At 43.8% G+C, this 26,747-nt stretch overlaps 1 protein-coding gene across 1 annotated transcript in view; it reads left to right on the forward strand.

Moving 5' to 3' along the window:
- VWA3B (von Willebrand factor A domain containing 3B) overlaps positions 1-26,747 on the forward strand; it is a 2,300,294-nt gene that overhangs the window by 1,835,648 nt on the left and 437,899 nt on the right. Inside the window, exon 25 of the mRNA XM_069636259.1 lies at positions 12,350-12,579. Within this exon, the coding sequence (XP_069492360.1) occupies positions 12,350-12,579 (230 nt within the window). The remainder of the gene's footprint in view (positions 1-12,349; positions 12,580-26,747) is intronic.

The following is a 26,747-nucleotide window of genomic DNA, read 5'->3' on the forward strand; positions in this document are numbered from 1 at the left end:
TTCTGATGTATACTGGGCAGAGTCCCAGTGCAGCTCTTTGTAGGTTCATTTGTTCTTCATACGTCACGTACCTTGGCAAGTACGCTCCTGGTACCTCGAAATTAGAGGAAGGGGTGCAGGCCATGTCTCGGACCTCCTCTACAGAGTGGTCTTTTATGCTCGAATATGCATTTCCACTGGTTCCTGTCCATTGCCTTAGTTCTCAGGCCGTTGAGGAGGTTTGGGTTTTGCATGATTCTGATTGCCCTGGTTTGAGCTTGGAGGATAAGGTAACCTGGCCTTTACCAGATGGCCATCTGCCCACCCCAGTGACTTCTTTGGAGGACGACCAGTTATTACTCTTCATGGTGTGGGAATTGCACACAAACACACAGAGAATCAGTTGTAATGGATGGCTCATGATAGAATGGGTTACAATGTCTGAGAACAGAATGATTAGATCGTCGAGGTGTTCCTATCTTCACAGAGGACAGTGACGAGGTCCACCTATAAGCGCAGATGGAGGAAATGTGAAGGTTGGTGTATAAACAGGAATGTGGATCCTTCATTGTGCCCCATTGCCTCGGTTTGGGACATGTTTCTCACTGGTAAGGCAGGGACTGCAAATCAGCACGGTCAAGAGTTACCATGCTGCCATTTCTATTTTCAAGAGAATTCCAGAACAAGGTTCACTTTTCACTATGCCTTTGGTTGCTGAGTTCTTGAAGGGCTTGACAACTTTGTTTCCACCAACACAGTTTGTGGTTACCCCTTAATACTCTTTCGAGCTTGTGAATTCTTGCTTATTCAGGCTCCTTATGTTAAAGACGTATTTCTTGGTGGCTATTACGCCTGCTAGATGTGCTACTGAGATGCAGGCACTTTCCTGTAAAACATCGTATCGTCAATTTTCCAAGGAAAATATCGTTCTCTGTGTGAGACTCTCCATTTTGCCAAAAGTAGCATCAGACTTCCACATTAACCAGAACTATCAGTTACCAATCTTTTTACCATCCACTCCCCCTTCAAGGAGGAGGAAAGGTAACAGAGGTTGGACCCCAAGAGGGCCATGAGTTTCTATGTGGCTAGCACAGCTACTTTACTCATGAATGACAAGCTTTTCGAGTCCTTCTTTCAGGTCTTTGTGGGCAGAGCTTTGACAAAACAGACTCGTTTGGACTGCATAGGGTTTTGTATTTCTGAATGTTATGAGAAAGCATTCAGGGGAGTGCCTTCGTGGATTAGGGAACATTCCACTATGTGAATAGCAGCTACAGCGGCCCATCAGAGGGGAGTACCACTGGCGGAGATCTGAAAGACTGCTTCCTGGTAGTCCTTGCATACATTCCCCAAGCACTCCTGTCGGACTGTCAGGGTTGTTGACGGGTAGAGACGCCTGTTTTGTTAGAGCTATTTTACAGAATTTCTTGTTTCACTTTCTGCCTTCCTCCTGCTGTCCCTATTGCTTTGTGGGTCTATCAAGATGTGGAATCCGTGGAGGATGCAGTCCATTTGAAAGAAATATTACTTACCGGTAATGTACTTTCTGTAGATTCTTCTCCCACAGATTCCTCATCATCCTCCCAACATGCGCTCTTCTAAAAGCAAACAAAAAGTCTTCTACAAAAAAGGGCAGTTTTTACGTTTGTTTTAGTTTCATTGGACATTTTTGTCAGCTTGTTGCAGTTCCAAATTCTCTCTACGTATTGGTTCCGACAACTTATGAACACAGGGTGAAAAAAGGAGAGAAGTGCGTTAATGGAGCACAGCCTGCTCCAGTTATACAAGGGCCACTTCATGTCCAGAGTTAAGGAAGCTGGTCATCTGAGGTGACAGTCTGCAATCTACACTGTAGCTACTGGTGAACATCTCAGAGCACAGCTGGTGACATCTCTCAATATAGGGAATCTGTGGCAGAAGAATTCATAGTAAGAACCGTTTCCTTTAAATATATTATTCTTCACAGTGTCCACAACCCCTTTAAAAGTATTAAGAATGGTCCATTCTCGATTGGTATCCAAAAAGAAAATGATGTATTGTTTGTTGGACTATAGTTACCCAGGAGCAAGTATTGGTAATCTACTTAATTCAATAATAATAATAATAATAATACTAATAATCCATGACAAAATATGTTAATACTACTACTAATAATACGAAAAAATAGAAGAATAACAAATAATGTTTGGTAGTCCGAAAAGACGTATGTTATCATACATTATTTATAATTATATTGTTTATTAGCATCACTAAAAGGTATTACAGCCCTAATTGCATTACTAATATGAACATAATTGTCAGAAGAATCACAATAATGATAATAGCGACAATCATAATAATAGCAATAATAATAATAATGTGAGCAAAATGCTTGACTGTGTGCCTTGCTGCTGTTCATCCTCTGTCATATCATTGTCACATGTCTTATAGGTAAGATAGAACACATTTTAATTTTAAAGAGTGGATAACTGGATCTCAGTGTAAACATATTACAATGCCAAAATGATGGATTTCACTGACTATCCATGAGATATTCACCTTTGTGGAATGTGCACATTTTGATCAAATACAAATGAGCAGCGTCCAGCCGTCTTATATTTACTATTAGGAACACCTAAATAGCATAGGTATTGCTCAGTCTACTAAACCAAAATGGAACATTTTCATTTGCAAAATGTGTAATCTGTGCCAGTTAATGTGAGAGATACTTTAATATGCTGCAAACACCAATGGCCCTTCATATAACTGAGCAACATAATATCTTTCTGACCTATTTTCTAAATTGCAGCTGAGGTGAGCATGTCAGCGAAAATGATTAAAAGTGCAGCTGTAGAGGCTGGAAGGAGGGGTGGGTGATCCTCTTTCCTTCCCTCTGTCTCTATATTTTTAGAGGCACTTCTTCCTTTGAATGTTCAAGGCCCTGGATGCAGCATTTGGTGGAAGTTGTCATTACCATGCAGAAAGGCCCCATCTGTAAATGGTGGCTCTTTAATAAGCAGCTGCCCTTGATTCAGATTCAATTCATTAAGAGCAGTGTGTGATTCCTTAAGAGTGCAGAGACACGTTCCCGTCCCTTTAGTAGGAAGAGCCCATTGCTTGTGGTGGCTGCCCGATAGACAGTTTCCCCTGTGAATAACTGATCATGCTGGGTTCCGTCCCCATTTACCCTAAATAGTGTAGGTGAAATTGGTTACTGCTGCCCTCTGAGTATCCCAAAGGCGAGGAATGACAATCATAACGCCATCTAGGACAGAAGCTTATTATCAAAAGCAGGGACCTTAAAAGTCAGTGTAGAAGGATCATTAGCACCTTTGTTGCACATCGCAGCCAATCAAATTGTTCAGAACCTGTACAGTACTCGCTGATCAAAGCCTTGCTGCAAGCAGACTCTTGCCTGCTCCTTCTAGCACCTCCAGCTCCAATTCACAAATATTAATCGTTTTAAAACGTTATTCGGAATAGACCTTCAGCATAATTCGTCACAATAAACAATTTATACAAAATTAAAATTTAGATACATATGACAATTTTAGGAATTACATATAAAACTTAAAAGTGGGTCTACGTATAATTAATATAATTCCAATGTCATTACCCCCTATAAGGAGAGCAAGCTTGCAGCCTCATAACTCTTACCAATATATAATTCAAGGAGTATCCACCAACCTCCCTCTTAATTACCAGGTTCGGTGCACATGCCTAGCTGAGGCAAACGCAACTTTCCACTACAATAGGCACGTTAAAAAACTGCATAACTTCTCGTGATCTCCTTAACCTTGACTCAATCAATAAAGCTTTCAAATACCTGCATCTTAGCCCTAACCTAACCAGACAAATTAGCATAAAATGGGTCAGAGTTTCATTTGCTGATTGACATAGTGGACATTTGCCGAATCTCGACGATGACCATGTCCGAGTATGCCAAGCTATATGCAGAATTCCTAGCCTAAAGCGAACGTTAAAAGGGAGGGTGGATTCTATCTAGTATATCTTTACATTTACCCATCATATCACAAGGGAACAATTCGGGACAGTTCTTCAATAAAGACCTTCTTACCTCCAGCTTTTCCAAGAATGTACTTTTTGCAGTCACTTTGAACTAACATTTTGATTTCGTTTGGCACTGAAAGGGGTTTTCCCACAATGCTTTAGTGGTCAACCTACATAGCAAGTCCTTCACATGAAGTATCCAACCACACCTCATAGCACCTTCCAGTTCCAAGGAAAAAAACATCCTCAGGACATCCCTGAAGGGAGCTAAACTGGGCAGGACCATACTCTTACCCAATGCAATACATATATTAAAATATTAATACAAAAATTGAAACATGCCTTTTCCAATGTTATCTTCTTCTTCCCACTCTCGAGCTGCGCAAGTTCTTTTTCAGTCTTTATTAAGGATCTGTGCATATTTATACCGATACTTAACACTAAGCATCCTCTGAGCATTGCATGGAGTTTTTCCACTTTCTAATGCTAGCAGCGAAATATTGAACACTTATTTAAGTGGGAAATTGGAAACCATCAGAAGAGATGCTGGCATTGACCCTCATTAAGAGTTTGCCGGTATACCGCGGTAATACCAGCGGGATATCAGCAAACTGCCCTTACCGTCTCTGCCACCCGATATCCGGGTATTACCTGGATATTACTGGCAGTGGAGACCCGATAAATTCACATTCCCAAGGAGTTACAAGGGACTCCATGGGATGGGATTGTCTGAATCACTGGCACCAGTATTACCAATGCCGGTGATTCAGGCATTTATCTGCCAGTAGGGGCCTGATCTACCGGCAGGTCAGGCCTGCTGGGGGATCCATGGCCCCCACTGACAGACTTGAAGTGTGCCAGTCTGGAAAAAATGCCAAAGCCAGAAATTACCAGAATTTCTTCTGCACCGGCACACATATAATGAGGGCCAATGTTGTCTTCTTTTTCTCACATTATTTATTGTCCCATAGGATGTGCCAGAAATGGGAGTCGGACCAACGGACATGATTTGACACAAAAAGGTTTAACAACATACATTTCAAAATACTTAACCTGGCCCTACAGGTACGGTGAGATTACCTATCTTCAAATGAAAAACCTAAGGTGCTCACCGGGACGTTTCGTCAACATGAAAAGTCTGTCCTCCGTCTGAAACCTAATCTAATTAACTGGCCCTACCGCTAAACACAAAATATAATACATCAAGTAGATACCCGTTAGGTTTGGCTTGTAGCTGACCCCCTCCTCTGTGATTAGTTCTCGAAAATAATTGTTGTTACAGTTCTCTGTTTTTGGCCTTTGCCAACAGAACCTTGCACAAAAGTTATTTCGTTTTTATGTACTTCGTGAAAATACAATTCACTTCTTAATCCTTTTCCAATCACCTGGTTTTCCTTTTCATTCCTTCACTAACTTGCACTAAATTTCACTGAAGCCAAACAAAGGTTACTTTTCTCATCCCCTTCCAAATATTTGGGATATATATTTTGGGAGCCTCCTTTTTAGGGCCACTATGCCTCCTGTCAGGATTGTAATCAGTCCCACAGTTTTGTTTAACTTTCTCTCATTGTCCTCTTGGTCCACCTTGTTATCCGTATCTTGGTTTCATCGCTTTAGACCTTCACTGGACCCTCTAGCCTCTTGGCTTACACCCTGCTTGGGTTTCTCCTCTTGTGTAATATCCTTCTCATCGATATGTTTGCCTTGGTTTGCATGGGGTCGGTGATTAGCATTCAAATAAGCTTCGCCCCTCTTGGATAATATTGAATCTGGTACTTTCCCATATTCGTTGCAAAGCCTTACCGCCGACCTCCCTTTCTCAGGCCCAAATTGCATACCTCTTACTTCACGGTACTCTCTCCAGGGAGGGTCTGTGGCTCCTGTGGTGGCAGACTGCCTCACGTGGCGCACTTTTTGGCATTTTCCGGTGCCAGCCTTCCCACCGGTACCTCTTTCTCTTCTCATGGGCGCACCTGCATTTTCTCTGGCTTTCCCCGTTGGTGGCCTTCTCATGGCTTTGATGGACTCTCTTCCACTGGCTTTGTTGTCGTCTCTCAGGACGCAAGGGGAAAACTTGATTTGGTCAGCTTTCCTGGGCTTGGCAATGTTCTGTGAGCTGCTCGCCCACCACTCTGAGGTCCCGCTTCCAGGCAGCACTGATTCCGTGCGATAGCAGCGGCGTCCACTTGCCTGTCTCCATCCCAGCTGATACTTTATGTCAGCTTGTTTCTCGCTCCAGGTGAAGGTTGAAAGGTCTTCATATGGTTTTTGTAATGAGAGATGAAGTTCTGTTGATTACACGATTTCAGAGTTGAGTTGGGGGTCAGCATTAATGTCTGACAGGAAAAAAGTCTTTATTACTTTGACAACCTCTTTGTGTCCATATAGGCCGAGAACACATGGTTTGGGGGAGATCCTGGTCAAAACTGTGAGTCCTTGTCTCCTAAGAGGGAGACACTCCCACTAAGGTCCCACAAGTGACCAAACCATTAGAGAGGGTCTTGCGTAGCAGGCTCACCTCCCTAGTCTCAATGAGGCGGCTCCCCGGGGAAGAAGTGATGAATACCTGGCTTTGTCACACCCAGTATTACAACCAACAAAAGTATCACATTGGAATAATTAAAGTAATCCAGCAAAAGAGTAAAGACCACACTGAAGGAGCGGCTAAACTTAACACTCAAGTCTTGTGAAAGTCAAGGCAAGCAGTGCTATCTCAGCATCTCTGATCCTTCGAGGAAAGTATTTAAGAAGCTAACACACTAAAGCACTCAAGCCAGTGAATTATGCCTAAGCTATTTCACTTGTCCTATAGGTAGGCCTTCACCGACAAGACAAGTCAAGGGCCATCAGTGTAAAGGAATGGACTAGTTATATAATATCTTGGTTGCATAAAGATAGCTCTTAACACCAGAGTGATACTAAACACACAACCTGCCTGTCAATGTTCTTCTCAAGATCTAGCCCATCATCTTAATGTCAGACTTCAGAGCCATTGTTCAAGGCCTCTGCCACTAGGACGGTGGCAGTGACATCCTCGCTTGAATCCCAACAGCCAACCTGGGGAGGACTGAAAGTCGTGCAGCATGCCACAGTCACTTTCATCAAAGCCATTTAGCCACTATACACCCATCCTCAAGGGTCTGTACTGGTTGCCTCTACTTACTGCATCCCCTTCAGGATGGACTGCATTATTTTTAATGCAGTAACTACCAAGTTACATGTGTATCAGGCCTAAAATCTTCCGCTCCCCCAAGGATCGCATGCACTGAATCCTCCACTTTGCTAGACTGTAAACGAAGAAATGCACACAAGAAAAAACATAAAAGAACCGTCTCTTGCCCCTCTCCCATATTATGGAAAACATCCTGGTACACACCATGTTGGCTCCCTCAACATTTTAAGGAGTTGAAGAATAATCCTCAAACAGCATTTCCCCATCCCCTAAAAATTGCTGCCTGGCATATCCCACCAAATCCCACACGAATCCGCCTCTGCCCCACTGCTCTGTTTCCCACTGCCACTTTGCAGACCTATGTTGCTTCTCAGATAGACAGAGACTGCAGAGTATCCATAGCCTAACAAGGCATTCAGATATAATAGGACTCCATTTTTCAATAGAATGAACCTACAGCTCCAAGTCGTTTCCTTTATCTATTGCTCCTTTGGTGCTGTGGGCTGCACTTGAGTTTCATCCATAGCGCCAAGTTAAGTCAGGTGACATCACCAATATGTGTACCTTTGACATGGACAGTGACTCAATCCTTCTGATAAGAGGGGAGAGAGAGGATACCACTGGCAGGATTTTGGGCTGAAGAGAGCTAGGTCTAGGTTTGAGTTCCAGCAGCACACTTAAGACAGCGCAGTATGGCTTTGAATAGGAAAGCCTAGTGCAGTTGTTACCCACAGAATAGCTGAGCGATATCACAAAGCCCTCTGAGCACCACTATTGGCATGCACAAGAGGGGCACCCTAGCTTTGCCTTCTCGAAAAGAGCTGCAATGAAACTCTATTAGAATAGCGTGTAATTTTGAGATACGTCACTTGTTGGCTTGTTGGGGTACTTTAAAAATGCTGACTGGCACTGTAAAAAATAAATATGTTCAAATAGGAATGTAGGAATGTAAGCTACCTAAACAATATAGAGAGGGGGTCTGTGCCGCCTGGTAACGGCCGTCAGGCCCAAGTGTTAAGAGCCCTTGTGCTATTTTAAGCTGATAAAGTCCCCTTCAAGCTGTATACAGCTAGTAGCACCCAAGGAATGTGGACCCGGGTATCTATGGCCTTTTTAAAGGGACTTCAGCTTTGTGCGGCCGCACTTGCCGAATTCACTTAAAAAGAACAAATAAAGATGGCTACCATTGACATAGAAACAGAGTCCCTTTTCTATCTCCATAGTAGCAGGGATGGGTGGCGTGGTGAGGGACATGTGTGTGGGGGGGGGGGCATGAAGTAGGGCACTAGAGGTGTATGGTGAGAGGAGAAAGTACAGGGTAGGTGGGCGCCAGAGCAAAGGTGTAGGCTGAAGAAAATCGTGGCTTGGGAGAGAGGTCCCAGTGGCCTGAATGGAACGCATTCCTTGCCACCTTATTGGCTGGTACCTCTTTCCCCTGGTGCTAGTAGATTAAAATAATAATACTTTTAACGTTCAAAAATTACTTTTGATATTGTTCTATGGGTTATTTCCCTTTTATTTGGTTAAGTATATACTTACTATTCTTATCGAAAGAAACGCACTATTTAAGTTTCTGGGTTTGATATATTAATGCACCGCTTTGGTATTTATGCTGAGAAACTTGGATGCATCGAACAAAGTATGTTTTCAGGCACTGGCCATCATAGAGGTCGGAATGTAAAGTCTGTTGGATTATCGCTGTGCTGCACTAGTGTGTCTTTACTCTATGAAGGTCATTTTATAAAAAAATTCACGGCCCCTCTGACGTTAGCACTTACGTGCTGTTTGGGCCGCTGCATGTAATTTTAAACATGTACAAGGTGAAGTGCAAAGGTGAAGACTAAAACCACCTTAACGCTTCACTTTTACTGTCTGTCTTTTAGTAAATGCTGCCTGCAAGTTATGTGTTGCAGTCGGCATTTGCTGATGAATTCCTATGAAGTCTGCCTGCTTTTCGCAGGTAGGGATTGCAGGCGGATTTCATAGGAATCTATACGTTTTACACCAGCTTTACATGCTGGCGTAAAACAGAGAGGAGTTACCTTCTGTCTCCCACTCTGCCTGCAAAACCTTACCAAATTTCCAGAGCGGTATAGGCAGCCAGAACTGGCTTTACACCTTGTTTTTACAACGTGCTATACCCCACTGGGATGTTTGGACTGACCACCTCCATAATTTACCCAATACAAAATGAGAACAGTATTGCTGTCCGTTAAACATAAGCATAGACATCAAAGTAGGACTAGTCGTAGTTGAAGAGTAGATTTAGATCCTGGTGCGGCGACGGGAGGGTCTTGTGGTGGTGAATTGCCTAAGTGGTGTTGTTTATTTTCAGTACATGTACATAACTCCCAGAACAATTATATGAACGCTCAGATGTCAATGGAAGTGTGTTGCAGTGGGGTGGGAAGTACTCAGACCTTCGGGGATGCCTGGTGAGGCACGCAATCATTTACATTTGTGCACATTTGATTGTATCCTCTGCAGTTTTGCCGCCAGTGGAAACATAAAGAAACAGAGGAATGCCCCAGGGAAGTGTGATGCTTTTTTGCATGCGTGCATGCTTCAGTTTGGCCTTTGTAGTTGTGCTTGCCCTGTTTTATGCATTGCTGCATTGCTGCTGTCTATGATATAGTTGTTGGTCTATTTGTTAAATATAACTTTTTCTCTTTAATTTTCTGAATTCAGTTTAATGAGAACGTTTTATGGTTTTATTAGTATTCTTGATTTGTGTTAACATTAATTACAAACAGACATTTGTTGCAGTGTTTCAATTTGTCTTCACAAGTTCAATACATAAGAACATTAAAACTTCCAAGCGTGTGAAAGATTCTACAGTGACCTTTGCATAATTATTGGACAAGATTACACAATATTAAGAAATGGGACTGCCAGAGGGAGATACTGAGCTACCACTCTCAAAAATCATCTGCGTTGGATAATTGTATCATTTATTGAGGTGCTGAATTTGCTTACCTGGCCATCCAGAATGTTACCAGGAAATATGGCTACGTGCCGGCTATACCGTCACCACAGTTATCATACTAGTACTGTTAATGACTCAACTAAAGCCACAACATTGGAAAAACACATAGGGTATGGGCGAAACACATATCAACAAGACATACATTATTGAAAGAAATTGACTGATGAGGAAACATTAAAATGAGTGCAATGACTATCACACTAAAACCTCGTTGATCGATCATTCTCTGTTTGGACTTCACCAATGAAAAGATTACCTTCAACCATCTAATCCTAACATTGTTAATCTGATCCTTTATTGCTGCATTGTGGTATTGTAGATCAGTCATAAAATGCCTGTACATTAAATCAGCATTTGGGCGCATGCCTCTATTAGAAATTTAAGTGATGTTAAATGTTGGTTTAAGTAGGAGGGACACTTTGAGTAGGCCCTATGATTCAGACAATGTGACAACTCACTGTTAAAGTTTGTGAAAAATTGCTTCAATGTAGAACAATGCTACTATGCCCCTGTTGTTATGAATACAATATTATCAAAGTGGATGATTCTATGAGGCTCATTCTGAAGATTGCTTTAGGTGACATTTACTATGCAAAAACTGATGTTTGTAGGATATTTGAATCATATACAAAGAAATATAAACCTTCCAAACTTTTCATATGGCAGTGACTTAATTTAATCCTACAACATGTAAAATACTGATTTCAGGATCTAAATTGTTTCTGTATTTTTTTGAAACGTTTATTAATTAAATTGTCCATGCTTGTGTAACTTACATGTGTTGTATAAACCAGTTGTGATTTCAATATAAGAACATGTTTCAATTATTATTCAGTAGTAGAAAATTGAGGAACACCAATAAACCTACTCTCAGCAGCAACACAAATGCTGCAGCAGTCATATACAGCAACATGGGACTGTGGTTAGGAATGGTTGAGTATACTGGAAAGTGCTTATGATGCTAATGGCCCACAAGAAAACCAATCACTTTAAAGTAAAAAAAATGAAATGTGTAGGGTAATATATTAATTATCTGTTTGGCAACATTGAAAATGCCTTTAGGCAATTTGTTTTGATTTCGGCTTGTGTAAAACACACTTTTTCAGGAACAATTAGCATGTTCAGTTTGTATTTTGCTGCTGCAAACCTCTAGCTTTTTTCTGTTGAAGACAAAACCTACATTGCAAAAACAAGTCATTAACCAGAAACATAGTAGCTAGTTTAGAAGAGAAAATGGTATATTTTACTAGTAATATATTGGCCTGTGGCCAAAGGCCTAGATCACGACTGTATTAAAGCATGGCTCCATAAAGATTATCACAATTCATTGAATATCCTTACCATTTTGTCAGCAAGCAGCTTTGTAATCAATTAACAAAGATTGCCTTGGAACAAACTAGGAAATACCTGGAACATTGAGTTGCAACACGTCTTTCCTTATTCATGAAGATGTGCACGTCTTAGAAAAGTCTGGAACTCATCTTGAAGGAACAACAAGCTTCCCAATTATGCCTCTGTCATCTTCAGATTTACTATTGTGCAAATTATAATGCATACAGTCAAACACGACTCGGGTAATCATGAACAATTCTGGTCATCTTCTAATTTCCTTCACAGCAAACTTTCTGAATCAACCGTTAGTATCTGAAAGCATACAGAATTGCAAAAGAAAGCAACCAATATGTTGTGACAATTCAAGTATCTAATATGCGTGCCAAAATTATTGTCTATGCTGCTGATGTCCCCAGTTGATGGCTGGACGATGCCCTGGGTACTACTTGTGCACAAGTCAATCATGCAATGCCATGTCCTGCAATTGTGTAGCTCAGAATGGGTCTGCTCAACATTCCAACCATACCTGACATGTCCCTGGAATTGCGTCAAATGATATCCCCTAAAAGAGCTTTCGTTGCTATTTCCCTCCTCCATATCTACTGTAACTCTGTTATCATATTCACTATATCACCCTGTTTCAGGTTGTGTCCTGTTTGTCAGGCTGTGCTATTGTTGCTCCATGGGATGTGAATCTGATATGATTAGGGACCTTAGACCACCTTGGAATGCCTATTCAGATAAGATGTATTACAGTGCGCAGTGCAGATCCCAAAGTATATTATTGCTTTATAGCAAACCCCATCCATATTCTTTACATGTACTTACTTTTTTGAAATGCCCATGTACCTCTCCATGTTGTATAACAAGGTATTTTGTCCTATTTACAGATAAAAACTTGGTCAGTGGCAAGCAATATGGCCATGTTGCCTCACATCAGTATTCTTCACTGCCTAACGAAACCTCACATCGAAAGGACTTCAACTCCATGCCAGCAACCGTTCCTCACAGTTCTTTACCTGACACCCCTGGAAGAAAGTTCAGTCTTATTCAAAATAAATATAACGAGATGGCAGAACAGCTCTACCAGTATCAAATAAAGCAACTGGAACAGCAGCAGGTATGTGAGCCTTGGCTTATAAGTAAGAACAGGAAAAAGCTTGGGATCGCTGTACACTCTCCCGGAATCAAACAATTCGTATCGCAAATGCTTTTACGATCTTTGAAACTTGCTCGATCTTTGTGTGTATTTCTATCTAGAAAGAGGTTAAATGTCCTCTCCTTATATTGGCCAACATACTTTTTCATCATACTGGCACATACAAATGCTTGTGCATGCTCACTACAGCTCACCATTTGCCTGACAGTGGTGCTGTAATGCTGAAAGTTAGCAGGATGAAGGTAAATCAAATTGCCTGGCTTGGGTGATTTAACAATGTGGGTGAAATTCTGTAAGGAATGACCAATTGTCTTTTAGATTGCCTACTGTGATTTCTTGTTCGGTCTTCAGAGAAGTTAGGTTTTCTTCATCTTAAAGGTTGACGCTATGGGAGACTAAGGGCCTGATTCAGAGAAGCGTTTTATAATGGCGCAATCCCATAGGAAAACGATCTGTGAATCAGGTCCTAAGTGTGAAATCATTTTCTTGCCAGGGCTAGAACATACTGTCTTCACTGGGTTTCCAGGCAGAATATTGAACTGGATTGTTAATTGTAGCCAAGATCTAGAGTGTATGAGAAGACATTATACGGTAATATTAGTCAAGGTTGTCTGCCCTAGTGAAAATCCTGGATCATATAACTAAACTGCAAAGGTCTTAGCAAGGGCAAGGAAAATGGTACAAATGACCATTGAAAAAGCCCTTACAGGTGAAACGCATTGAGTGTGTATGTCTCCCCTACTGGCACTATGTGCTGCAAAGTAATTTTAATAATATTTCGAATTAAAATAATGTTTTAGCATTTTCTCCAGAAGTGTATGCTGGTTTTGATGCTAGGGTGAGAAAAGGAATTCAGAGAAGACGACGCGCAAACATAGAATGTTCTCCCTGTATTTTGTTTAGGGTTTTATGATGTTGGAGCACGAAGGCAATATCTCATGTGGCAAAGAGGGCCGTCAATAAATGCTATTGTCATGGATGAACTTGTATCTAAATGTTGACCCACAGCACCATATAGATAACTTATCAGCTGTCTACAACGCTATCTACAACTGGCTCTCACTAAATACACTTCCTCCAGATGTTTATGTTCCTCCAGCACCAACTCACTGCGTGTCAAACGCTTCGATAAACAGCGAGCTGGTGGCTGATCTCTTTCCTTGGCAGTCTCCCTCCCAGGGGACAGCATCCCCCTTCCTCTTTGTCTTGAGTCGTATCGCTTCAAATTCCAGAAGCTCCTCAAGACTTTCCTTTTCCCCTCATCCTTTCCTTCATCCCTCCACTGCTAAAACCCCACAGTGGTAAGACTGGTGACCAGGGCCTGTATATGTCCACTTGGGCCCTGGCCTCCCATACCCAATCGCCTTCAGCCTCTGCCCTCTCCAAGCACTTGCCTTGGCACACACTGACCTATGCCACCACAGGCTTACACTTATTTATTTATAGGCAGCTGACTACTCACCTATGCACTCACAGCTACTCACCCCCTAGCCCTTCCCTCCTGGTACTCCTGCACTTATCCCCACAACCCCTCATCCCTTCCCTCTCTCTTTGCCCTTGCACATTCTGTATGCTCACAAGGCCTAGTAGGTCTGCATCTACCTTTCATTGTTTTTTTAAATTTTCATTCCCATGTTCCCTCCCTGTTGCCGTGTGGGTGCTTTGAAACACAATTTACTTGTTGTATAAGCGCCTTACAAATGCACAATAAATAAACAAATACATTTACACCAAGATCCCTTCACATTCCTTATAGTAGCTTGAAGAAAAGGGATCCAGGCGTGGAAGAAAAAATTGACAGTCATCTAAGGCCACTTTCATCATGAATGCCTTTTAAGATTTTTCTGCATGCTGTTCACCAACCAAATATAGTGCTGTCTGCACCCTTTTATTTTCCGTTTAGTTTGTGTTTGGGCAACATGAGCTGGCTGGCAATCTCTCCAGCAAACTATTGTGTCCCCAATATTGCATTTTAGTTTAGACCTGGCCATTGCAAGGATGCGTAGTATGTTTACATTTTACAAGCCTAAAAGTGACATTTTGAGCCTCATTATGAGGATGGTGGTTGCAGTAAACAAATTGCGGCAATGGATGTACCATGTTTACCACTCTGCCGAATTGTGAGGTTGAAGATAAGTTGGAGGAAATAACTCAGCAGCCTGCTTAGATTTCCAAAAAGAAGGGAGGAATTATCACCAGCGGAATGACCACAAGGCCATGGATACATTCTCTAGACAAAGACGAAGATTAACATAACATGCGGGGGGAGAGCAGGGAGTGAGATGAGCAGATAGGTAGGGTGAGCAGAGCGCCAAGAACTGAAGTTCAGAGAATGAAGAGAAGTGGACCAATGGCAGAGCCTTGTGGAGCTCAAACCGTAAAGGGCTGGGGGCTAGTGGAGGTGGGACGCTATTTCAGGACTCCTGAAAGTGTTTAGGGGCAAGGTATGATGCAAACTAAGCAAGGGCAATTATCTCTGATACCAAGGAGAGATAATGTAGAGAGAAGGTCAGAATGGTTGACAGTATCAAAGGCAGCCAAGAGGTTGAGAAGAATAAGAATAGATGAACGGTTTGCATGATGTGCGGAAGAGATTAAGTTGCTGACATTGAAGAGAGAATTGAGTTGAGGGATTTTTGGAGGCAGCTAGGTTGGGAGGATTGAGATGAAAGGAGAGAGAGATAAAATTCACGTTTGGCAGTGTCAAGAACAGAGGGGTCGTTTTATATGCACATTGCTTCTGACAGTGCAAACATTAGCTCCCAAAGAGATTTTCACATTGCATATAAAAAAATATAAAGCATAATGTTAAAATATGTATAAAAATACATAGTTCATTGTTATCAAAAAACAATTATGAAACATTTAATAGGGCTATTGTGGTCATTTCACCAGTTTCATAATTCAAGCATTATCCACTATAACCCATATCCGATATAATGCAATTTGTAAATGTATCAAACCAGAATGAAAACGATAAAACCAAAATTCCTTGCTCTTGATATTGATATGATCCCAAATTACACATGCACACAGTTCCAAGTTATTTACATTTCATCATGGCATGTCAAGGGTTTTTCAAGTGTATGTCGAAGTTTACAGATACTGCAATACCTATTCTCAACAGAGAGACCATCCTTGGGCCCTGTAATAGACCGGACCGGAAGCTGGTTGGTACACAATCTTAATAACAGTCTTCTCACTTCCAAGTGAGGGGATTACATAAGATATATTTGGGGGTCAGTTATTTATAAGTCAACCATAGGACTATCTGATAAGATTTCAATGTTTCCAAATGACTAAAATTGAGGTTCCAGTTCCACAGCAGGATTTTATTATTGCAAAGATGTTTAAGCTTGTAAAATCCTCCCTATCCTCTCTCTAACAAGTGTCAGGCAACCATTCAATAACTCGATAACTTCAAATAGTCTTTTATTTAATAATGCAAAGTTGGTCCCTTTATTCCTAGCTTCCTTATCATAGCAGCCTGCCAAATGGCCCAATAGGGGGCATTTGGGAGCATTAACGGACTTCAAATATAATTCTTCTCTACATTTCAGGGCCAAGGTCTTGAAAGATGTTAACCCCAATTCCAACCTTAGAATATCCATAGGGACTGACTGCGGAAGGTTATGATATGATTTGATATTTTATTTATAGCGCGCCTATACACAAGTGTTTCAAGAGGAAGGGAAGGGAAGGTTCCAGAGGCGAAAGAGTGGTTGCAGAAGTCAGCCAAGGCTGGAGTGAGGGTGTTAATGTGGCCCTTGATGGTTTTGAAAGAACAGCGAAGAACCTGTTTTGAAGAGGTTTTCATAGATCAGACTTGTCTAGATACCTTGTCGGGGGACAAGAGAGGAAAGGCAGAGAAGGGGTTGGGGGTCGGCTGCAGGGGGGCCAGAGGATGAGGATAGATTAGAGGGAGAAGCAGGAGAATCTGACAGGCTGGACAGGATATCCTCGGTTTTAGAGATGAAGTGAGAGGTCAGGGCTGTACAGAAGGCCTGGGAAGTGTCACGAGAGGTAGTAACTGCAGCAGGATTGGCAAGCTTCTTGCAGATTTTAAAGAGTTCGGCCACGTTGTTAGAGGCCATAGAAATACTGGCTTGTATGTGAGCTCTCTTCTTAGTGAGGACAGAGAGTCAGTATTACCTTTGGAGCAGGAGGCAGGCCGGTTTGTCAGATTATGTACAGGAAGGTTCAATAGTTGCTACCACAAATGACCCTTCAGAATAATAAGCCAATCCATGTCGGACAGAGTTAGTGCCTCTAGCTAGTAAAGGAAAGATGGACAGAAACATTGGATACAACATTTCCCGAAACCAGCCAGACTATAGCCTCCTGTCTTCTTTGCAAAATTATAGAGCAAACCAGACAATTGTGATGCCCTCCTGGACCTCATTGAGAGCAATTTGAAATTTCGCCCAAGCAGCCCCAGTTCAAGACCTAGATCGGTATAGCTGGAAAACATATTCTAAGATGTTACTGCACAGCGCTAGAGGGAGTTTTTGTATTGGGCGTTTAGAGTACAGCATTGCCTTAGTTTTATCATAGTTAATCTCTGTTTTTCCCCAGCGTATATACCCAGTTCCCTTATAGATCTGAACATTACTGTATATGTCTGAGCAAAGATGATTAAGTCATCAGCATTCATAAGGGTGGAAATGTGGGCTGTGGCTAGCCTAGTGGGACAATGGTCCAGCACTCTTAATCTTTGGGGGAAATCAGCCATATAAAAATTTAATAAGAGGGGGGTCGATAAATATTGTTTCACCCCCTATTAGTGTTAATCTAATCTGTGAAATGACCAGCACCATCCAACTTGACTTGCACCTTTGTGCCCGTGTAGTAAAATCAAAATCTGGAGAATATATTCTGGGCAGCCCATCCCCTCAAGTTTGTGCCAGATTTGCTACTGATTTACTTTGTCGAAGGTGGTTCAAAAATTAATAAAGGTGGAGCAAAGACCCTGGCTGCCTCTGATCTTTGCTCTTCCTATTAAGCTGTCCATCAGGTGCAAATTATGAGTAGTGGAGCATCCCGGGTGAAAGCCAGTTGAACATTGTCCAGTATGTGAGAGTCCTCAACCAGCTGCTGAAATTCTCGAAGGACAAAGCATGCAAAAATCTTCCCTGTAATGTCAAGCATGTAAAGCAGGTGATGATTTGCTGGTGTAATACGAGTGCCTTTCTTATAGATCAGGATCAAGAAAGCATTTCTCCAAGACTCAGGAATGCTATAGGACTGGCTGGCTTTTTCAAATAGTAGCTTTGGTATATCAGCCAATATCTCGGGGTCCTTCTAAGGAACGATATTAGCAAGCCCATTGGGGCCTGGGGCTTTAGAACTTTTTCATTTCCCAATGGCCATGAGAATACTATCACGGTCCCAGTCTAGTTTCCAATCCATGTAAGGCGTGACTTCCCCAAAAGGAGGCCCTTCATCCCCAGATAGAGAAGAGCGGATGTATTCAGACCAGCATTCCACACTAATAGGGTCAGTCACTTGAGAATCGTTTGGACCCCCTGTTGCTCTAAGTGCCTGCCCTGTTATTCTAGTGGAACTGCTCTTCAAGATCCTATACATTTGTTACCATTAGGCATTTTTTTCCGAGCGATTCCACTATTTCACCCAGTTTCTATACTTTGACTTGATCTTTTTAATAATGTTTGCTACCTGTTTCTTACTCAGCTCATTTCGAATGGCCCTTCGAATTTCTCTACGTTTCCCTCTTTTGGCATCCCGTATATAGTGCTTTAAGTGGGCCAGGGCCAGCTGGGGCTGGCCCCCAGCAGTCTCCAAAGAGTTGGGCAGAGCCAGGGCCCTGCCAGGGCCCGTCGGGCCCACCACAACATTGATGGGACACATAATCCCACAGCGGCTGCAGCCGCGACCGGAGATGCGCGCCATTAAGTCAGGCACTTCTCTCAGTCACTGTAAATTCCTCTGCTGACCCCTCACGCGAGAGGTCACACGAAGAAGTCACTGTCCCTTCTTTAACCCTCGGCGAACCTGGGAATTCCTTAACATATTTGGAAGTTTATAAAAGATGGCTTGAAAAGTGCACAATTCAAGCTATCTTTTATAAAGCTTTGCCGAAGGACAAAGACGCCGTGCGTTGTCAAAGCTTTATAAAAGATTGATTGAATTGTGTATTTTTCAAGCTATCTTTTATAAACATAGAAATGTTTTAAAAATATGGTTTGAAAAGTATGCAAACCGTAAGGTAGGCACATAAATATATATAAATGTTATATATTTGTGTGCGTACCTTACGGTTTGTGTACTTTTTTAGGCCACGCCCATCCCACAAGCCATGCCCCCAAACGAGGGCCCCCTCCTTGCTTTCTTACCCCACTTAAAGCCCTGCCCGTTTATATTTTTTTTCAAAGGTTTTGCCCTCTCCATTAATCTGAGGGGGAGCGTACAAACCCATAATTGGGCCGAATTAAAAGTTAGCTGATAGAGCCAATTTTCTATTTGGTCACCAGTTAAATCGCGTAACTCTGGTGCACGTTCCACTTGCATGTCCAACCAGAAATGGGAGAACTTTTTCAGATTAGCGTTGGACCAAGACACTCGGTTACCTGCACTATTTTTATCTAGGTCTCCTATCTTTGTTCAGTTCCTGCAATCTCTAGAAGGGCAGAATGTTAAATAGACCCCGGCATTTGATATCACTCAAAGATAGATTCTGAGCTTCATTCAGCAGACCCTCAGATATAAACATATAGTATAAGGTGGCACTGGTTTTACCATTGGTCCAGTGCGAACATTACCCAAGACAGTCGTGGGCCTTCTGTTAAGATTCAACAAAAGACGCTTCTAAAATGAAGTGTTATTTTAGAAAAATACATGAATTTAAAAGGAAACTCACACACACACACAGGGCGGTAAGTCCCCAATCCCCATTTTGCCCTTCCCCATTCCCATTTTTGCCCCATAGGGCATAATGGGAGTGGGGAAGGCGTTAATTACGCAACCGTAAATTATGGTGGCGTAATTAACAACAAGGTCCCGTAGCGCCATGGATTTTTCCGCCCGGAAAAAGCAGGCGAAAAAGGCTCCATGGCGCTACGGGAACTCGTAGTAAGGCGGAAGGGTACGCCATGATTTACGCTGGCGTAAACCCTCTCCGCCAGGGTCGTAATGAGGGCCAATATGTCTAAATGTCTAGAATGGCACCAATGGCCAAGCTATGGAAACACATGGAAAGGACTGAATAAGGATAGATTTGAATAAAACATTGAAAAATTAAGTTGTATTTAAAAAATACTATAATGTGAGCATGATTACACTTAGATGCATCAGAGTGCTGTTACATTCAAAATAAAACACACACACACACAAAAAGCCCATGACTTAGTGAGGGACTCTTAAACTGTTGCTGGAAGAACCATTGTTCTTTAGCCTTCCAAGCCATTAAAGAAGGGGAAAGGCCATATGGAAATCGGCTTGGTCCCACCCAAAAAAGGAGTAGTCCAGCCCATACTGCTTGGTCACAGACCACACGGATCCCCAGACATGTTTTGGCCTTGTAGGGTCTCGCCATTGAGGAGTAGCTTGAGTCTCTAGGCCCAGCAGGCAATGTCCAGAGCAATGCCAGAGGTAAGGATTCATTCCAAATCTTCCAGCCATCACCTCTTTTGTTTTGCTAGTGCGACGGGTATGCCCAGAAGTGGACCCCGAGCCTGTTGGACCTAGAGACCCAAGCTACTCCTCACTGATGAGGCCCAACAAGGCTGAAACATGTTTGGGAATGCTTGTGGTCTCGTGCAGAAGGGATGTGACCAAGCAGTTCAGGCTGTACTGCCCCTTTTGGGGTGGGAGAAAGCCTGATTTGCTTATGCCCCTTCCCCTTTTGTTGTAATGACTTGGCAGGCAAAGAACGATGGTCTGGAGGTTTGCCCAGAGCAATGCCAGAGGCTCCAGCCATCACCTCTTTTGTTTCGCTTCAGTTTGTCAATGTACCTTAACATTAGTTTCAAACTTACATTTTTAGTTGCATCAGTATTTGTTCAGATTCGTATATGCAATCCGTATGACTGTGAACCGTGGTTGAGGCACTCTACTGCTGACACTTCTTTTATATGAAAGGATGTCAGTCTTCATAAATGAGGAAAATGAATATCCTCAGTCTTGAATCCCCCATATTTTCGCATGATTCAGTGATGGGCTACGGTTCCACCATTTGTTAAAGTTCATTGTGCAATATTTTTCTAAGTTGTATAAATACAAACATAGATTTGCCACTTTCTTATTTTTTTTACTGGACGCTTTGCTTCTGTGAAAATGTTGCCGCCAATTAGTGATTTTTTTTTCCATTCATTTTTGTGTGCTCAAAGAGAATTGAAAAGAGAGGAGATTATTGATTTCAGCATAGTACACGTACATGGAAACCTTAGGACTACACATCGCAGATTGTTGTATGATGACAAGTGAGGCATCCTCTTACCCACTACTCCAGGGTCCCCATTACAGAAACTTTGCATCAGTGTAAGTAACATTTTGCATGAATTTAGTGCCAGGACAGAAATTGTTATACTTCAAATAGCATATATTCTTTCAATGATGGAAAGGTTTGCCATATTGCTAATACTGTCCCATAATAGCACTAGGCCAGACATTGTCATAGTACAAACATGCATTGCAATAATACCAATTTTGCATATGGGCAATTTTTGCCCCAATACTAATACTATTCAAAATTGCAGATGTCACTTTATAGTCTGCAAATAATGTTTCGGGAAGTTGTGCTAGTGCTACTGTGAGACTATACAACTGCCTATGTTTGCAGTGAACAAACACGTGCCTCTCCGGTTGCTGGTGTGGAATCAGCCTATGCAAGCAGTGGGATGCCCACAATATTGCAAATCCTGCAGGAACTAATGGAAACCATCAGGTTTCCCAAAGGGGGTTTATATCATTAACCTGCTCATCAGTTACTACTTGAAACTGCATGATGGAATTGAGCATTACCGCTTGCTCCCAAAGTTACGTAAGACTGAAGAGCCTCCTTCAGTGACAGGTTAATTTTCAACTTTCATTACATAGTGTGCTATAAAAAGCAACTCTTTAAGAACATGTTGGATGAAAGGAGTAAACCATATTATCTTTCAACAATACAGTATACGCGCAAGAGGTTCAGAAACAGAGTTGAGCTGGGTAATGCAAGGGTTACACGAACATTAACTCTTTGTTTGTCCAACAAAGGTGTACTCGTTTGCATAAAATATTGTGATTTAGCACGCTGATTTTGGAGAAACAAATGAGAAAGGTTCTTGGGCTAGTAGGGTTACTAACGGAGGCTACATGTAGAATTAACATCAACCCATCAGTATAACGTTTCACCCGAACTTTCCATTGCCAAGAGATGGTACTCAATACCCTGCTATTAGAACTACCATTACAGCAGTGAGGTGCACACGTCACTAGCATTACACACAAAGGGCTTGGTTCAGCTGGAAACAGAATCCCCTTTGATGCCCAGAAGAACATTGCTATTCAGATGAGTGGTGGTGCACACTTACATCTGGTAGGCCTCATAAGAGGACATTCATTTACAAACGACCCCTTAAAATGTCCAAATCATCAAGATGAAAAAGGAGCACAGGAACAGCGATTGCCAGAAGTTCCTAGTACCTTCAAGATATCAAACTCCAATGAAGTATTTCCACTACTACCTTCTCAAGCTGCCGTTTTGCCACATCCTCTACACGTCACTGAGCACCACTAGCCAACTGGCTGCTGATTCTTGAACCCACTGTATCCTCTCGTATCTTAAGTATGGGCGAGTCGGCTGCCACCAGGTGATACCTAGGACCATGGAATGATGCTAAATTAATTCTCACAGCAAACGTAACCTGCAAAGAATGTCCCCTTATTCCACAAGCATTGTACAAATGTATGGGCTCAGCCATTTAAAAGCCTCAGACACTTGGTTCACCACACCATACTCTCCATACCATATCAAAGCAGCAGGAATTATGAAGAGGCTGTACTTGGCACATATGAACCGCATTACCTATTTTCAATTAGAACTGCCTAGTGCCTCCTCCCTCTTGGGGGGAATTGTGAAACTGACAAAACTTGATGCCTGATTTTACACTGAATGTAAAATAATGCTGATACTGGCATTTGAGTAACTGGTCATGTAACAGCACCTTGATGCTTCAGGGTTAAGCGTGCTATATGAATGTAAAAATAAATAAATAAATACACTTATTCTGTCTAGCTGTGAATGATGAATGGTGGTCAAAACATCACTAGAACAAAGCATTCAAAACGCTGGTTCACTCTAGTCTGTATCAAAACATTTAAAGTTTATTGCACTAAGTTCTTTAACAAAGGGACTTACTGTGGGCAACATCTACTGGAGTGGCTTGTGGGGGCTCAGTAATGCAAGGCGGATAACTGCTTGTGGTTTCTTCACAATTAAACATTTTATTAAAGAAAAAAGGTTCAAGAAATTCTTCGCTAATCCTCTTCTATGAGGGAATTCCCTACCTAGTCTAAAGGCTAAGGGAGTAACTACTAACATATACAAACTGCCCCTCACACTAAACAACAAAATATTCAAAGTAATTCATAAACAACATAAAAGAGTAAACAACAGTATTTGGATGACCTTCACCTGTCCTGGGTAAATCCCTTTCCCATGATTGTCCAAAGTGAACTTCCCCAAATGTTAAAAAGAATAAGTACAGTCTTGAGCAAGTTCTTATAAGGTCCAAATACAACAAGTTCATCAAACAAATCAGCGTTCAGTTGAAAAGATCCCCTGCCAATTTCAGCCAAGAAAATAGCACCAATGGTAATCCTGGATATCCTCTTCCCAAGATTCTTTCGCCACAGTTCAAAGAATAGATCAACAAGTTCTCCTTCTACTACTTGACAAGTGGTTATGATCTCTGCAGTCTATTTTGTATAATTTTCAGGATGCTTCGTCCTGGGTTGTTGCTTTCTTCTTGACAACCACCATTCTACTACTGTTACCGTGGGAACAGACTCCTTTGTTCCACAGTATGCCACTACTCAACCAACTTCAATGTAACATCCAATGACAGTATTAACACAACCACAGTTCTGGTATTTCTGCTTCAACTTTGTACTTCAGGATTGTTAGGCATTTAAAGACAAGACTCTTTGACCTCTACAGGTAGGCACAGCATTCTTCTTTCCAATACTCGAAGAAAAGGGCAGCCTCTTTTCCTCTTCTGCCTGCTTTACTGCCACATGTGTAACCTGCTTCTGCTTCAAGACTGACTGTCTCTCAACTTCAGCAGTCTCAGCATTACAGATTATTTGCTCTAAAGACAAGACTCTTCAACCTCTACATGTAGGCAAGGCACTGTTCTTTCCTATACGCCAAGAAAAGGGCAGCCTTTTTGCCTTTTCTTTCTGTCTTACTGCCACAAGTATAACCTGCCTCTGCTTCAAGACTGACCTTCTCTCAACTTCAGCATTACAGATTATTTGCTCAATCTTCTTAAAAACACCCCTCTCCCTTCTCCATCTTTATTCGCACCTTCTTGGTTCCAGTAGCTACCGTGAAGCTGTATTGCCACACTTACAATTTACGGTAACAATGTCACACTTGTATCAGAGGACACTTACAGGCCGATTCATTAGCGCGGCGCAAGTGGGCAAAAACGTGCGAATCGCAGTGGAATAGCGAAAATCGCAGTGCAAGTGCGAAAATCGCACGAAAAGCAGCGCACATCGATTCATGGAAGTCCGTGCGCGAGAAAACCAGCGGATGTGCGATAAAAAAGTGCACGGCGCACGTTGGCGCACAGGCCATCTAACAGCGTGCGCCAGGTCACAGCGAAAATCGCACAGGCCACAGCGAAATTCGCAGATAGCGCGGCGCACGCAACAAAAGTAGGCGGAACACGGGCGTAACACTCGGAATGGGGAACAACTTGCCAAAACGTGGGCGTCACGGGGGAAGTACAGGGCACAAGTGCGCGGAACGCCCACACGCTCGCCTACAACACGTATTCATGGAATAGAATAGGGAAAAAAAGCGCACACTCAAACCAGCGCACAGGCACAAACACGACCGCCACAAGAAAGCAGGCGGTAGCGTCTCTGCGGCTGTAAGAAATGTGCGCCAAAAGGTGCGCCAACAAATAGCACCTATATACTGCCATGATGAATGTCCTATACTGTGGCCCTCCAGGACAAATGACGTGCAAAGGGGTACCCACAAACACGGACACCCGCTGACAAAAAATACGTGTGCGTGTATACCGGGTGCGCGGGAAGTCTCACACGCGATTTGGCCGGGTACGTGGATTTCAGGGGTGCGCGGGAAGTTCCACACGCGATTTCAGGAGGGTACGTGTATTTCAGGGGTGCGCGGGAAGTTCCACACACGATTTCATCAGGGTACGTGTATTTCAGGGGTGCGCGGGAATTTCCACACGCGATTTCAGCAGGGTACGTGTATTTCAGGGGTGCGCGGGAAGTTCCACACGCGATTTCATCAGGGTACGTGTATTTCAGGGGTGCGCGGGAATTTCCACATGCGATTCCAGCAGGGTACGTGTATTTCAGGGGTGCGCGGGAAGTTCCACACACGATTGGCCCAGTGCGAGCAGGGTACGTGTATATCAGGGGTGCGCAGGAAGTTCCACACGCGATTTCAGCAAGGTATGTGTATTTCAGGGGTGCGCGGGAAGTTCCACACGCGATTTCAGCAGGGTACGTGTATTTCAGGGGTGTGCGGGAAGTTCCACACACGATTGGCCCAGTGCGAGCAGGGTACGTGTATTTCAGGGGTGCGCGGGAAGTTCCACACGTGATTTCAGCAAGGTATGTGTATTTCAGGGGTGCGCGGGAAGTTCCACATGTGATTTCAGCAGGGTACATGTATTTCAGGGGTGCGCGGGAAGTTCCACACGCGATTGGCCCAGTGCGAGCAAGGTATGTGTATTTCAGGGGTGCGCGGGAAGTTCCACACGCGATTGGGCCAGTGCGAGCAGGGTACGTGTATTTCAGGGGTGCGCGGGAATTTCCACACGCGATTTCAGCAAGGTATGTGTATTTCAGGGGTTCTGGGGAGTACCACATGTGAATTGGCCGTGTGGGCCCTCCCAGGTGTACGCTCCACAACCTCCACGGACCCTGCAGGCAGCCCACACCACGGGGGACTACCCTGCACCCATGCTCATGTCCCGCAGGCAGCCCATCCACCATGGGCATGCCCCCCGGCCAACCCACATGTCACCTTGCACTACTGATCAACAATGCATGTCTACCACCACCCCCACCCCCCTGCCACCATGGGCATCCTCCACCAGGCCCCCACTCATGTCTCCCACCACCCCCACCCCCCTGCCACCATGGCCACCCTCCACCAGGCCCCCACTCATGTCCCCCTGCACCCCCACCCCCCAGCATCCAGGGTCACCCTCCACCAGGCACCCACTCATGTCTCCCACCACCCCCACCCCCCAGCATCCAGGGTCACCCTCCACCAGGCCCCCACTCATGTCTCCCACCACCCCCACCCCCCAGCAGTGCAGGGGCAGCCTCCACAAGGCCCCCACTCATGTCTCCCACCACACCCACCCCCCAGCAGTGCAGGGGCAGCCTCCACCAGGCCCCCACTCATGTCTCCCACCACCCCCACCCCCCTGCCACCATGGCCACCCTCCACCAGGCCCCCACTCATGTCCCCCTGCACCCCCACCCCCCAGCATCCAGGGTCACCCTCCACCAGGCACCCACTCATGTCTCCCACCACCCCCACCCCCCGGCAGTGCAGGGGCAGCCTCCACCAGGCCCCCACTCATGTCTCCCACCACCCCCACCCCCAGCAGTGCAGGGGCAGCCTCCACCAGGCCCCCACTCATGTCTCCCACCACCCCCACCCCCCAGCCACCAGGGGCAGCCTCCACCAGGCCCCCACCCATGTCTCCCACCACCCCCACCCCCCAGCAGTGCAGGGGCAGCCTCCACCAGGCCCCCACTCATGTCTCCCACCACCCCCACCCCCCTGCCACCATGGGCAGACTCCACCAGGCCCCCACTCATGTCTCCCACCACCCCCACCCCCCAGCCACCAGGGGCAGCCTCCAGCAGGCCCCCACTCATGTCCCCCTGCACCCCCACCCCCCTGC

Source organism: Ambystoma mexicanum, chromosome 7p (assembly GCF_040938575.1).
Source record: "Ambystoma mexicanum isolate Mex_15411 chromosome 7p, UKY_AmexF1_1, whole genome shotgun sequence".
Classification (NCBI taxonomy): Eukaryota; Metazoa; Chordata; class Amphibia; order Caudata; family Ambystomatidae; genus Ambystoma; species Ambystoma mexicanum.